The sequence below is a fragment of the Anabrus simplex genome, chromosome 5, assembly GCF_040414725.1.
Source record: "Anabrus simplex isolate iqAnaSimp1 chromosome 5, ASM4041472v1, whole genome shotgun sequence".
Taxonomy (NCBI): domain Eukaryota; kingdom Metazoa; phylum Arthropoda; class Insecta; order Orthoptera; family Tettigoniidae; genus Anabrus; species Anabrus simplex.
In genome coordinates, this window is record NC_090269.1 from 107640828 (window position 1) to 107654655 (window position 13828).

Genomic DNA, 13828 nt, shown 5'->3' on the forward strand with positions numbered 1-13828 from the left:
CACCAGGCAAATGCTGGGGCTGTACCTTAATTAAGGCATAGGAGGCTTCCTCCCCACTCCTAGCCCCTTCCTGCCTCATCATCGCCATAAGGCCTGTCTGTGTCGGTGCGACGTAAAGCAACTAAAAATATACTCTTTTCTTGTGTAATAAGTTTGCTCATTTGTGTTTCATTGGATTAGACTGGGAATGTGTAATTCGAATTAAACTGTGTTATTAACAAGTAAAGGAAATTACCAGAGATGCACCGCTAAATTGCATTATTGCTAAACATGCAACACAGTGTTTATTGGCGCAAAGTAACAACGTTTGTTATTGCAAATGATCATAACTAATTAGTATGCGTTTAATATCTGTTCACTGCTTTTGGTTTAAAAACGCCGAAGTGCCAGAATTTTCAACATAGGCCATTAAATCTTACATGATTCCCTCAAGTTTAAGTGCTCTTAATAATGACAACTGGGGATAGCGAAATTCGATTCCGCGAAGTTGTGCTTGAGAAGTGAACACTTAACCGACTACGGCTCACGATCAGCCGATCGGAACTAATTGGTAAGATTATAATACCGCAAGCACTTTCCTTTTTTGCGCTTTACTGCTTACAAAGAGTTTACAGCGGGAAGTAGACGAGTGACATAATTGCTGACTTTTCCTTAAGGCGGTCGTGGCTCGAATCGATGCATGTGGGATTTTCGAACCAAAACGTCACGGTCCTGTACTTCGAATTGGATGTAAAAGCTGAGGATACCATGGCTATGTTCATTAATGAAAAACTACAAATTTGCGTAATGCGGGACAGAGTAGCTGAGACTGAAGGGCGCCGGCTTTTTCAGTTCTAGTTGGCAGTTTCTATCTCGGCTCAGTCCGGTGATATTTAAAGGTGTTCATATACACCACGCTCGTGGTGGTAAATTTAATGACATGTGAAAGAAATTCTGAAAGTCTAAAAGTAGTTATTGAGACGTAGAATCAGGGACGTTCTCATTACTGCGAAGTTCTTGCAAGCTGTGGCCTCGTCTGATCTATCTTTTCACATAGCTTTCTCTCGTTTTTAGGTGTTGGGCGACGCGCTAGAGCTCAGGGCCGAACTAGCTTACTTATTATTTGAGAACAGCTATAAAAAGTTGCTCTTAAAGTTCATTTCTCTTTGTTTCGCGCCATGTGATGCAGTTCGTCTCACACTCCCACCGTCTCGAGAACAATAATCCGGCTTAAACCGTCTTCACTCGAGTGCATATTTACTCTATTGTTGCAGTTTTTTAGAATTACTGTAATTTCCTCTGTTTTGCTGCCATGACACTCCTCTCCTAGATAAGAAATATCCCCTCTCCTCTTTGATACAAAAGGGGAACATTAAGTGGTGCGTGTTTTTGTTTTATCCCGACTCCCTAGCTGCCCACTACTATTTCGCATATAGTTTTATTGTAATAAGAGAAGCGTTACGATAACTTTTATTAATATGTCGCAAATTAGACAATTCGTTTGATACATTGTTACGAACAGCACAAATATACACACCTCTGATCGAACTCTCTCCGAATTCACTGCAAATGAAATGGCGTATGGTTTTTAGTGCTGGAAGTGTCAGATGACAAGTTCGGCTCGCCAGATGCAGGTCTTTTGATTTGACTCCCGTAGGCGACCTGCGCATCGTGATGAGGATGAAATGATGATGAAGACTACACACATATCCAGCTCCCGTGCCAGCGAAATTAACCAGTTATGGTTAATATTCCTGGCCCCGCCGGGAATCGAACCCGGGGCCCCTGTGACCAAAGGCCAGCACGCTAACCTTTTTGTCGTGAAGCCGGACTCCGAATTCACTGAATCCCGTACACCAGCCAACTCTCGTACCTTTCGTGAATGATTATCGTGTTTGTAAGAATGGTTTATCCATTCACGATACCCTGTAAATTATATATCTTAATTCTGTTGTCATAGTTTTCGTGGGGAAACCTTATATATCGATTAACAGTAGATGTCAGTTGTGTAAACTTCAAAGGAACTACACATCTGTTAGCGTGGCGTTTTGTTATGGTGGTGATTATTGTTTTAAGAGGAAGTACAACTAGGCAACCATCCTCTATATAACACCAATCAGAGAGAAGAAATGGAAGGGTTCCGACACTTCGAAAAATGAAGATATCGGCCAAAGGAAGATAAGGGCTACGAAGGGCATGGAAATGAACGACTCCCTAGCCGTCGCAAACCTAATAGTGTCGGGGTCGGAAAAGAACAAGAGTTGACCAAGGGAGGTCGACTAGGATAGATGAAAGTGAGGAGCCTGGCACAAATAAGTGGAAGCAATGCCAGGACTCAGCTAAGGGCCTCACGGTTGCCAACCCACGCTCCAAAGTTCAGAGCCCTTGGGGCCCCCTTTAGTCGCCTCTTACGACAGGCAGGAGATACCACAGGGAGGTGCGTTTTGTTAGTGTATCTGTGCTGAACATTTGAGCTCTCTGTTGCAATACTAATATAAAACAATCCTGTGGCCCATTCAGCTCAGTGAGGGCCTTGGTCTTCCAAAGACAACTGCCCAAGCAGATGAACTGCAGATATTGGAACGTCATATTGTCAGTGCGACAACTCCTAAACCTGGCTTCCATGACCAGATTTGCTCACTCTCATGGTCCGACAGAGCTGAATTCACGAGGGTGAATCAGTGCTCGGACTGGATGTTAAAGTCATTAGAGGAGACGAGTTGCGAGTTGAATACATGATTTTAACAGTATTTAAAAATATGCAAACAAACTCTATTTTAGGGCATCACCTTAATTATAACATTTATTATAGTAACTTTTAGAAGACAGGGTACAGTACATTCAGTAGTGAAACAAGAATCATACCTCAGTTAACACCTTTGGAAGAAAAAAAAAGTAGTTAGTTTCTTCTGTTTGTTAGTGTTAACCGTTCCTCCTCTTCTCGTCAGTACTAGGCAGCCGAGATTCGAAAATGGAGCTTGTCATCCGCGACTTCAGGGGTTTGCTTTCGTGCGTGACCGGCAATTAATTCACGCCGGTCGCTTAAGTGCGGCCAGTATCCAGTATTCGGGAGATAGTAGGTTCGAACCCCACTGTCGCCAGCCCTGAAAATGGTTTTCCGTGGTTTCCCATTTTCACATCAGGCAAATGCTGGGGCTGTACCTTAATTAAGGCCACGGCCGATTCCTTCACACTCCTAGCCCTTCCCTGTCCCATCGTCGCCATAAGACCCATCTGTGTCGGTGCGACGTAAAGCAACTAGAAAAAAAATCACGCCGGAGAAACAGCGAGGCTTGCCGATTTTCCGATCATTAGAAGTTTTAGTTTTTCGGTTCCCGTCATATTAGCTCCCAGCATCACTGAAAATCTTTCTTTACTTGTTAACTGGTCCTCAAAAACCACAAACGCGTATTGCACAGTTAATGTTGCACAAAATTCGGGTTACAGAGTATTTTTTGCTTCAAGGGAGAAGATGTTTGCTTCGGGAATCGAGAACTTCGTGTAACCGAATTTCGAGTAAAGAGAGATAAATACACGTGGAGAAGAGGACAAACGGGCGGGAAATTTAAGTTACTTCGAGATACTGAAAATTTGAGTAATGGAGGTTCGAGATATCGAGGTTCGACTGTATGCTTCACCTGACCGCGAACATTTCTGCAAGTACCAGGTATCATAAAATGGTAGTAATCTTCAAATATTTGTTCTATGAAAGTTCATTTAAATGTGAACATTCTTGATGTTTGCGTCACCGCTCTGTAGACTAGTTTAATGAGCCATAAAATGTAAACTGGGCTATCTTGAACCAAGAAGCAGTAGACAACAGCTTTCAATTCACAGAAACTTAAATTCAGTGCTTTACAACATACCACAAACATCTATGAAAATAGTCCGCCCCTGTGACTCACAGCGTATAGCTTCCGGCGGGGCTCTATCCACCACTACCATGCAATAAGACTGCGATGGGACAGGTAACGTGATTGAAATCTCAGATGATTTCCCACGAATGCAGTGGTGGAACAAACAGACTCGTGCCATTTTCTTCGTAATCCTAGCCACAGTTAAGCCCCTTACACACAGTGGCGGCGCGTGGGGGTTCACTGCTGTGGAAAATAACGTGTTCAGATCATTATTGTTACTTGATGTTTACATAGCTGTAAAATAGTGACATTGCTTGATTAGAAACGCGACTTTGCTTTGCAGAGACACGGCTACAGCTCGAAGAAGTTACCAAAACAATGAAGAATGAAAGACAGAGAATATGAGGTGCAATTACTATAAGCTGATCCAATTTCCCCTCATTTTGAAGACGTTGCTTACGTAGGAATAACTTCTTCAGGAACATGTTAGGCAGACTGCTGTTACATATGTGTTGACGTATTTTGCTGTTTACTTTTCATAAAGCACATATTACTAATGAAAAGTTTCATTCAATTACATAAACTTAGGTTACGTACGCCTATTGATGCTATACAAACCGTAGTAAGCAAAATATTCTGGCCCATTGCGGTTAATTACATCAGAATGGCAAAATCGCCAAATTAAAATCCCTTCAAAACCTACCACGTACGGCAAATTTTAACCGCGCGCTCTGACAATGCTTCGGCTAATTTCGGGACTGCTCGATGTAACTCGTGCCTATCGCTGGTCCAGTTGCCAGCGATTCCTGGGCTATGTTTTCCCTGCTTCTCATAACCCCTCCCCTTGCGCACCCTCCTTACGTCTCACGGCCCCGCGTGTACAGTCCTGAAATTGAACCTATTTGCTGGTTACGGAGAGCAACCGAGTGTCGATGTCAAAAATACCGCTACGCGCGCTGATATACGGAGCAAATTTAAGGAATAGGCTCTGATAAACCATTTTACCTAGACTTATGTATTTCTAGGGGGTTCACTGAACCACTGAACATATAGAACGCGCCGCCACTTCCCTTACACTAGTATTAGGTCATAAGACTGGCTTCACACGAGCTGTTGGTAAGATGACTCGGACCCCTCACATGAAGCAACGATAGATCTCTAAAAACTGAGATAGGAGATAATAGGGTGAATAAGTGGGGAGGGTTTGTTTTCTATTTGCAACATAATTCATCGGGAGTCTTTCTTCAGAATAATGTAATCTCCTCCTAAATGCTCGTCTTAACCGATTTGCTGCACAGTTTTCCACTCACCTAGCTGAGTAACTGCAGCTTTCGGCTGTCCAGCTGGGAGACATCCAGGAACGGTTCTTCTTAATGAAGACGTAGAAGTTCAATGGAGAAAACGCTTGCCTTTTAACTGCAGTTCAGTTGAATCGAACCATTCTCTCTCCAGTTGGTAGAGCTCTTGGATTCTGATTACTCTACATGTGAGCTAGGAACTGAAGACATTCATTGAGAGATCCTTCGGTAATGATGCTACAGTTATTAGTTTGTGCATAATTAAATTTGAGACCGTATAGAGCAAGGGTTTCCAATTTGTAAGGGCTCGAGGGTCATTTTTGAAACCTTAGTCATGTTCGCGGGCCGCACTTAAATAGGCCAATTTTCGTAAAATTCTGAAAATAGTACAGAAGCACCATTATGAAATAATATGCATAGTTCTATTGAAATGAGGGTTTGATCATTTTAATTGCTTAAAACATTATTTTAACATTGCATAAGAGTGAAATTTGGAGCCTGGCTGAGACGGTTGAGGTGCTGGCCTTGTGGCCCTAGCTTGGCAGGTTCGATTCTGGCTCAGTCTGGTGGTATTTGAAGGTGCTTAAATACGTCAGCCTCGTGTCTGTAGATTTACTGGCACGTAAAAGAACTCCTGTGGGACAAAATTTCGACACCTCGGCGTCTCCGAAAACCATCAGAAGTAGTCAGTGGGACGCAAAAAATATTATCATTATTTGAAATTTGGATTTTAAATGTTTAAAAATAAAAAATAATCTGAGAACAAGTGAATACTTGAAAAGAGGAACTAGTATTAAAGAATAATTAGTTCTGACTTGGGTCTATAAGGTGTATACAAATTAATACTTTCTTGAACGAGCTAATAAATATTTTTGTGAATTTTTCTTCACATTACTTCTTACAGTGCCCTCGCGGGCCGCAAAAATGGCTTCGCGGGCCACATGCGGCCTGCGGGCCGCCATTTGGAAACCCCTGTTATAGAGATTCAAATATTTAATGCTTGAAATAAACTATATCGTGCAAATGGCCGACAAAACAGTGAATATTTCTTTACTTACTTAAGTAATTAATTTATATTTATTGGCAACATATTTCCCATTTTCACACCAGGCTGTACCTTAATTAAGGCCACGGCCGCTTCCTTCCCACTCCCAGCCCTTTCCTATTCCATCGTTGCCATAATACCTCTCTGTGTCGGTGCGACGTAAAGCACGTTGTTGGTGGTAGACTCGCAAAATATATATGTTCTAGATTCGTTAATTAATTCACAACTTAGTCCTGCGCAAGGACTTAACAAAAAAGAAAAAGACTGGGCTGAATAGGTCAGATGGTAGAGCGCTGGCCTTCCGAACTCAGGTCGGCGAGTTCGATCTCGAATCAGTCCTGTGGTATTTGTAGGTGCTCAAACACGCCAGCTTCGTGTCGGTAGATTTACTGGCACAGTAAAGAACTCTTGTGGGACAACATTCCGCACCTTAACATCTCCGAAGACAGTAAAAGTAGTTAGTAGGAGGTAAAACCAAAAACATGAATAATAATAATAATTTGTCGTCCCACCAACTACTGTTACGGCTTTTGAAGAGGTGCCGGAATTTTGTATCGCTGGACTTCTTTTACGTGTCGGTAAATCTCCCAACATACGGATGACTTATTTGAGCACCTTCAAATACCACAGGACTGAGCTAGTATCGAACCCACCAACTTGCGCTCAGAAAGCCGGCGATCTACTGCCGGTCGAAATTGTTCTTCTAAGCTCACAGAGCTTCCTGTGGTGACTGAGTAAATAAAATGATGAATTTGCTGTAACGTTTAACTTATACCACTAGATCGCAATTCAAATGTGGACTTTTTCCCAATGATTTGTTGCTTTTCTGTGTCCAAAATGAGTAGTTTGATCCCGCTTCAGTCTAATGGTATTTGAAGGTCCTCAAATACGTCAGTCTCGTGTCGGTAGATTTACTGACACGTAAAAAAAACTCATGCGGGACTAAATTCCGTCATTTTGGCCTCTCCGAAAACCGTAAAAAAAAGTAGTTAGTGGGACGTATAGCCAATATTATTATTATTATTATTATTACTAAACTGTTCTTGTGCGCGCATGTTTTATATTGAGCACTGAGCCATTAGTTTCTAATTTATTTACAACTACGTGAATCTGTGCAGTTCAGCAGGAAATTGCTGAACAAATGCACTGCGTACCCGTCGAGCCGACTCATGCTTAAAAATAACTTGCATACGAAAATACGGTGTTGCAATGATAAACGTCTCACCGTGTTTACAGCTGAGATTCAGAGTGGCTACACCGGGCGAGTTGGCCGTGCGGTTAGAGGCGCGCAGCTGTGGGCTTGCATCCGGGAGATAGTGGGTTCGAATACCATTGTCGCCAGCCCTGAAGATGGTTTTCCGTGGTTTCCCATTTTCACACCAGGCAAATGCTGGGGCTGTACCTTAATAAAGGCCACGACCGCTTCCTTCCTACTCCTAGGCCTTTCCTATCCCATCGTCGCCGTAAGACCAATCGGTGTAAGTCCCCGAGAGTAGGAACGCCGCTGGACGATCTCGGTTTATAAGAAAGACTGTACTTCCCAGTCGTGTTCTTTCATGGAAATTCTACATCCTGGCTAGTGCACTGTATACAGTTTGCCATAGAGCATTTTCACATTCTTCCTCTCGAAGCTAATCTTGAGTCTGAAGTAGTACGTTACACACCGGGTAGCACTGAATTCTTCAGATAACAATTGCGTTTTTGTGCAACTGTGGAGATATATTTTTGAAGCAAATTGGAGACTCGCTCACTTTCCTTTGTTAGGAGTCATTTGCTGTATCTGGTAATCAGATTTGCTTTGAAATGCAGGACTTTCAGAAGTGATCTGAATACATCCCACATGCAGAATACATTTACGTGCGGTTGGCATGTTCCCTTAAATAATAAATATTCCCTAGTTCTGGGAGCGGAACTGTTATTTTGATTAGTGTTTTCTTTTTAAACATGCTACTCACTACCCTGAAACAAGTATTCCTTTTTATTTTTTGGCTTTATCCCTGTCCGTCACAGTTGATTATGTACTTTCATAGACTGGGGTGATGTGTATCTTTGCACAATTAAACGGGCTTTCAAAAATAATGCTATTCATGTTTGCTTCTTTTAGGAGCTTAGTATAGCACGCGTAGGGAAAGCCTTTCTCATGTGTTCGTAATGAGTTTGATTTTGTAATTAATTGGGGCTAACATTGAGGTCACCTTGAGTTTTGAAATATGTGCCAATTGATTCTTTACTCCACGAGTAAGGAAAAACACGGAATAAACTCACGTACGGGTTGGCAACAAAACGTCATCGGAATCCGAGAGCAAACCTTTCAACTTGGGTTTCCTAGGTTCTTTCCCCCTAGTAGTTTGACGTCGCAAACACATAGGATTTTAGTTACTCTAATGTGAGGGGGGGGGGGGGGTTAGTGGTGGTGGTGGTGGTGGTGGTTATTTTTTTAAGAGGAAGTACAACTGGGCAACCATCCTCTATATAGCACTAATCAGAGAGAGAGAAAATGGAAGGGATCCGACACTTCGAAAAATGAAGGCAACGGTCAGAGAAAGAAAAGGGTGTGAAAATGAAAGACTCGCCAGGATTCGCAAACATATAACGTCGGGGTCGGAAAAGAACAAGAGTTGACCTAGGGAGGTCGGATATGTTATATGAAAGTGAGGAGCTTGGCACAAGTAAGTGGAAGCAGTGTCAGGACTCAGCTAAGGGCCCCGTGGTCGCCAGTTTACGCTCCACCGAGCTCGATAGCTGCAGTCGCTTAATTGCGGCCAGTATCCAGTATTCGGAAGATCGTGGGTTCGAACCCCACTGTCGGCAGTCCTGAAGATGGTTTTCCGTGGTTTCCCATTTTCACACCAGGCAAATGCTGGGGCTGTACCTTAATTAAGGCCACGGCCGCTTCCTTCCCACTCCTAGCCCTCCCCTGTCCCATCGTCGCCATAAAACCTATCTGTGTCGGTGCGACGTACAGCAAATAACAAAAAATAAAATAAAATACGCTCCCAAGTTAAGAGCCTGTGGGATCCCTTTTAGTCGCCTCTTACGACAGACAGGGGATACAATGGGTGTTATTCTACCGCCCCCGCCCACAGGGGAAGCAAGGGTGAGAATGCTTTAGGATTAGGAAGGTAGTGACCGTGGTATTGAATAAGGTACAGTCCCAGCATTTTGCCTGGTTTGAAAATAGGGAAACCGCAGAAAACCATCTTCAGAGCTGCCGACAGTTGGTTTCGAGCCCTTCATCTCCCGGATGTAAACTCACAACGACCTGACTAACCGCACAGCCAACTGGCTCAGTTCCCTATTTGTTTTGAGGAACGCTATAATGCAGAGAAGCTTTGAACACACAAGCAAGCGCCAGACCAACTGAATTATGCAACCAGTCGATACGAATAACTTTCGTAATTTCATCCAGAACTGGGGATATCTTGCGTAATCCAAGATCAAGTGAAAAAACAAAACAAAAATAATTAAGAGAACGGTTTTTAACGATGGACGTTTAAAGACCGTTGGCGAAAGATATAAACAAAATTACTGCAACTCTTGAACTCGTCCTCTCTTAGTGTTCTGCTTTTGTGTGGTCGGTAGATGCAGAGTGGGTCTCGGTCCTTAAGTGGCCACGGCTGGTCCGTGGTCCAACAGCTCTGCACTCTGACCGGCCAACCAAGAACAGGAGGGGTGGCCACGGCTCTACCGCCTCTGCATTCGGGAGACGCGACAGGGCTGGACCTCACGGCTGGCCCCAACCGTCGGCAGTCCTGAGAATGGTTTTCCGTGGTTTTCCATTCTCCTGCACTAAAGCGAATGGCGGGACAGTTCCCAGTATAGGCCACGGCCGCCAACCTCCTCACCTTCTCCGAGAATCTCCTTTACCGTAACAAATCTCCCGGCCTGAGAGACGGCGTCACCGTCTTCCTCCTTCAGGGAACGAATGAAAACAATTTTAGTAGTAGTAGTAGTAGTAGTAGTAGTAGTAGTTTCGTGTCCCTTACGAACTGTGCATGTTTAATTCATTGTGAAACTGCTTGTCTTTGCGCCGTATCTGTTTCATACTGTAGACATAACACATCTCCTGTACTTTTTAACCTATTTTTTTACACCTGATCTGCATTTAGGGCTGTTGCCCATGTGGCAGATTCCCTATCATTTGTTTACCTAGTTCTTTTTTCTTAATCCGTTTACCCTCCAGGGTTGGTTTTTCCCTCGGACTCAGCGAGGGATCCCACTTCTACCGCCTCAAGGGCAGTGTTCAGACATTTGGTCAAGGGATACAATTGGAAAGGAGGACCAGTACCTCGCCCAGGCGGCCTCACCTGCTATGCTGAACAGGGGTCTTGTGGATGGGAAGATTGTAAAGAATAGATAAGTAAGAGGGAAGGAAGCGGCCGTGGCCTTGAGTTAGGTACCATCCCGGCTTTTGCCTGGAGGAGAAGGGGGAAACCACGGAAAACTACTTCTAAGATGGCTGAGGAGAGAATCGAATTCCCCCTCTATTCATTTGACCTCCCGAGGCTGAGTGGACCCCGTTCCAGCCCTCGTACCACTTCTCAAATTTCGTGGCAAAGCCGGGAATCAAACCCGGGCCTCCGGGGCTGGCAGCTGATCACGCTAACCACTACACCACAGAGGCGGACCTCATTTACCTCTTATTTTCTTAAATAATTTCAAGGAAATTGGAAATTTATCGAACATTTCTCTTTTGTAAATTATTCCAATCTTCCATTCCTCTTCCGATTAACGAATAGTACATAGTACAATGTTTTGTATCTACCGGGATAACCGACAGATCGGTCCGCAACGACAGGCGTGACATTGCCTATTTTACAAACACGAGTAAAAATAGGTAGAAAGCTTTTCGCTGGAATTGAAATGTATCTGGAAGTTTAAGAAAGTTATCATATATCCGCTGGCAGTATCAGCAGTAGCAACAGTCACAAGAACAGTCCAGAAGAGTAATGTTGTGCTGGAACTTCCGCCGCAGTGACTAAATAGCAGTCGAAGTTGTGTTGCTGCAGATTTGCTGCATTGTTCACAAGTTTCCAGAACTGCACGAAGAGAAGTTGTCCCTGTCTCGGCGAAACATGGCAAGGCAGATTCATTTCCTTGAATGGCGATTGCTAAGATTTTTCAACTCGTTCTGGATCAACCAAGGTGGGCTGAGTAGCTCAGACGCTTTAGGCGCTGGCCTTCTGACCCAAACTTGTCAGGTTCGATCCTGGCTCAGGCAGGTGATTTTGAAGATGCTCAAATACGTCAGCCTAGTGTCGGTAAATTTACTGCCCCGTAAAAAACTCCTGTGGAACTGAATTCCGACTCCTCGGCGTCTCCGAAAATTGTAAAAGTAGTTAATGGAACGTAAAAACTTATTATTATTATTATTATTATTATTGGATCAACCAAAATAACTTTTTTCTTGTGACAACATTTTAAGTAAAAAGGAAGAAGTGGATGATCCTGAATTACTGTATAATATTAATAAACCGAGCGAGTTGGCCGTGTGGTTAGGGGCGCGCAGCTGTGAGCTTGCATTCGGGAGATAGTGGGTTCGAACCCTATTGTCGGCAGCCCTGAAGATGGTTTTCCGTGGTTCGCCATTTTCACAGCAGGCAAATGCTAGAGCTGTACCAATTAACGCCACTGTGGCTTCCTTCTCACTCCCAGCCCTTTCCTATCCCATCGTTGCCGTAAGACCTGTCTGTGTCGGTGCGACGTAAAGCAAACTGTAAACATAATTTTAAAGTAACGCTGATAGATTCTGAAATCTTAAGTAAGGTTGTACAATACGAGCCACATGATTTCAAAAATGGAATTCTTATGGTAAATGTTTATTCTGGTGTAATTTATTTTTCTTTTTTTCCTTTTCCTGTCTTTGATTTGATCCACTTGGAAAAGTTACGCTTGTATTACATGTGTAAGATAGTCGAGTGACAGTTTGTGTTGTCTCTTACAGGCGCCACCAAGGAGATAGGAACAGCTCTCACTAGGATCTGTCTCCGCCACAAAGCTGTCGAGGCGAGGATGAAGACTTTCACGAGGTGAGTTCAGTGATAGTACCTTTCAGTATTGTCTCCGGCCTGCACCGTACGTCAGAAGTAATTTTAAAAATAATCGACAGTATTCGTGATGGTTTCTGTCGCTAATTATTCCTTCTACTGGCTAGAGCGTCCTTTCAGGAATGCTGTCGAGCTGTGAATTGCGCATAATCCTTGCTCGGTTCCAGTCACGAGCCTAGTTTGGTTGGCAGCACTGACACTAGTATTGAAACGAGTGCCAACAATACTCCCAGCGGGGCCGATGACCTTCGATGTTGGGCCCCTTAAAACAAGCATCATCATCATCAATACTCCCAGCTCGACACATTTAAGGGTACATTTATGTATGTAAATAAATAACTCAGTAGAATAGCACGATCCATTACACTACATTATTCCCCATTGTGAAACTTGTACATACTTACCTTTAAGCATCTCCACTTAAGGAGCAATGTACACATGTAGATAAAGCTGTATATAAACCTTATTATTTTGAATTCACCTGAAAAAGCAGGTTAATTAAATATACGCCATCACACATTTACCTAACGAAACCAACTGTTGCGCGTTCTAAGAGCCCCCGTGCTAAGCTGAAACGTAATTAGTCTATAATTTCAAAGTTTCAAACCGTAGAGCGAGATTGAAGTTCAGTACGGTAGTTTGATTTGCCGTCCGGCGTAGCTCAGAGGCTAAGGCGTTGGCCTTGTACCTGAACTAGCTCTCGGCTCTTGGCACGAGTCCTGCCTAGAGCATGAATGTATATTGCTGTTCAGTTGTGGTCTAATAGATATCGAGAGTTAATGGCTATTGACCTAATCGTTCAGTTTACCGAAAACGTGTTAAACTATTTATTTCTGACGAATGTTTTTACACTTCCAAAGACGTAACTTGTTGTGTTTCTGTAATAATTGGTGAAAACATTGTTGGTCTGTTCTGGAATAATAATATTCTGGGGATTAAAATAAGGACTCAACCTGTAATTTTATTGGAAAGAAAGTTTGAGAATAGCCGCCAAATTTCGTACGCCATAGCCTGGTCCCTAAGAACATGATGTTGAGAAAATCAGCTCATTGTGTCTTTTTTTTAAATTGTTTAAAATTATTATTATTATTATTATTATTATTATTATTATTATTATTATTATTATTATTTTGTGGAAACTATTGTCCACCTTAAGATGCTATTGTGAGATAGTAAAGGAATTTCAAGTGGTCGCATGTCCCTCTCGGACGGGCCGAGGCCTGGAAGACAGACGAATAACCATCCAAATAATCGTGAATGACACTGGTCTCGGTTATGGTAGTGTGTGTGTGTGGAAAATTATTCATGTCGAACTGCGCATGTTTAAGATGACTGCAGGCTGGGTTCCACGTTTTCTAACCTCTTTCCAGAAACAAACATGGCGTGACCTTTCAAGACAGATGTTGACGCTGTTGGAACAGGATGAAGAGGATGCTGATTCCCCTCCCTCAAAAAGGCAAAGGTGCGAAAGTCAGCTGGAAAGGTCATACTGTCACTTTTTGGGACTGTCGTGGAGTCATCCTCGCAGATTACCTTGCACCGAGCTCGATAGTTGCAGTCGCTTAAGTGCGGCCAGTATCCAGTAATCGGGAGATAGTGGGT

At 43.2% G+C, this 13828-nt stretch overlaps 1 protein-coding gene across 4 annotated transcripts in view; it reads left to right on the forward strand.

Annotated features, from left to right (window-relative positions):
- Positions 1-13828, forward strand: part of LOC136873811 (protein MTSS 2) — a 644214-nt gene that overhangs the window by 460228 nt on the left and 170158 nt on the right. For all 4 annotated transcript variants that reach the window (XM_067147063.2, XM_067147065.2, XM_067147066.2 and 1 more), the window contains exon 4: positions 12124-12208. In XM_067147063.2, coding sequence (XP_067003164.1) covers positions 12124-12208 — 85 coding nt within the window. The remainder of the gene's footprint in view (positions 1-12123; positions 12209-13828) is intronic.